This window comes from Triticum dicoccoides, unplaced genomic scaffold (genome assembly GCF_002162155.2).
Source record: "Triticum dicoccoides isolate Atlit2015 ecotype Zavitan unplaced genomic scaffold, WEW_v2.0 scaffold73447, whole genome shotgun sequence".
NCBI classification, from domain to species: Eukaryota; Viridiplantae; Streptophyta; class Magnoliopsida; order Poales; family Poaceae; genus Triticum; species Triticum dicoccoides.
This window is the reverse complement of record NW_021295775.1, coordinates 1-1248: the sequence shown is the minus strand read 5'-3', so window position 1 is coordinate 1248 and position 1248 is coordinate 1. Positions and strand designations below refer to the sequence as shown.

Genomic DNA, 1248 nt, shown 5'->3' with positions numbered 1-1248 from the left:
GTTGTGCATCATAAGTTAACTGGACTAATTTGAAACAAACTGACCACTTGTTTTCTTAATTAAGCATATGGGAGTTGCAGCGGTTAATTGGTAATTGGGAGCAATACAACCTTGGCTAGAAAAGTGGAATAAATGACGTGCAGTTTTGGACAAAAGTAGCTGCCTTGCCTTGGCCTGCAAGGATCATTGATCCACCAGCTCCATATCTTACCTCCTTGCTGCTTTTGGTAAAGCATCAGATGCTCTCTCTCGTACTACAATGAAACCTAAAGTGTAGTTTGATCAAAGGCTAAGTTGACAGTATTCTGCAGGGAAACCAAAAGGATATTGGCAGGGACCAATATCTCCCGAACTAGCATTAACACCAAAACCTCATATCACAGCAAGAAAGCAACGAGAAGCATGGAGGCGACGGCGATTAGCTTGGGCAAGGCTGTGCTCGCAGGTGCTCTGGGCTATGCGAAGTCCAAGGCGGCAGAGGAAATCGCGCTGCAGCTCGGTGTCGAGCGCGATGTGAACTTCATCAAGGACGAGCTGCAGATGATGCAGTCGTTCCTGATGACGGCCGATGAGGAGCAAAGCCACAATAAGGTGCTCACCACCTGGGTGAAACAGATTGGGGTCCTGGCCTATAAGGTGGAGGATAGCCTCATGGATTTCGGCCTCCACTCGGAGAAAAAACCATTCTTGGGCTGCATCCCCCGCAACCCAGGTGATCGACGCCGCATTGCCAATGAGGTGAAGGAGCTGAGGGCCGAGGTGGAGGATGTGAGCAACAGGAATCTGCGCTATCGCCTCATCAAGGAGAGTTCAGCCTCTAAGCCTACCGCGGCAGAGGAGCAGGTCAGCAATGCCACTGCAACACTGTTTGGCATCAACGAAGCAAGACTTGCCGCCTTGGAGCACGAAAAATCATCAGAGGCAGACCTCCACCAGCTGATTACCAGCAATTATGTGGACCTTAGGGTGATCGCCATGTGGGGCACTAGTGGTGATCTCGGGAAGACGTCCGTCATCCAAGAGCTTTATGATGACCCAAAGGTATTGAAAAGGTTTGGATTCCGTGCTTGGATTAGGTTGATGCATCCTTTCAATCCGCAAGAGTTCCTCTCGAGCTTGGTAAGGCAATCTTATGAAAACTCCCTTGAGGAGCTTGGAAAGCCTGAACAAGAAACAAGTGTCGGGGCTAATGTTTTGGCCAAGATGGAGAAGATGGATCAAAGTGATTTAGTCCGTGTGTTTAATGCA

The 1248-nt window shown here is 49.2% G+C and overlaps 1 protein-coding gene across 1 annotated transcript; it reads left to right on the top strand.

Annotated features, from left to right (window-relative positions):
- Positions 1-134: 134 nt before the first annotated feature.
- On the top strand, positions 135-1238 carry LOC119347684 (disease resistance protein Pik-2-like; the record flags this gene model as incomplete). The annotated part of the gene is made up of 2 exons (XM_037616261.1): positions 135-227; positions 302-1238. A coding segment is annotated over exon 2 (836 nt), but the record flags the coding sequence as incomplete, so codon positions are not given.
- Positions 1239-1248: the final 10 nt, after the last annotated feature.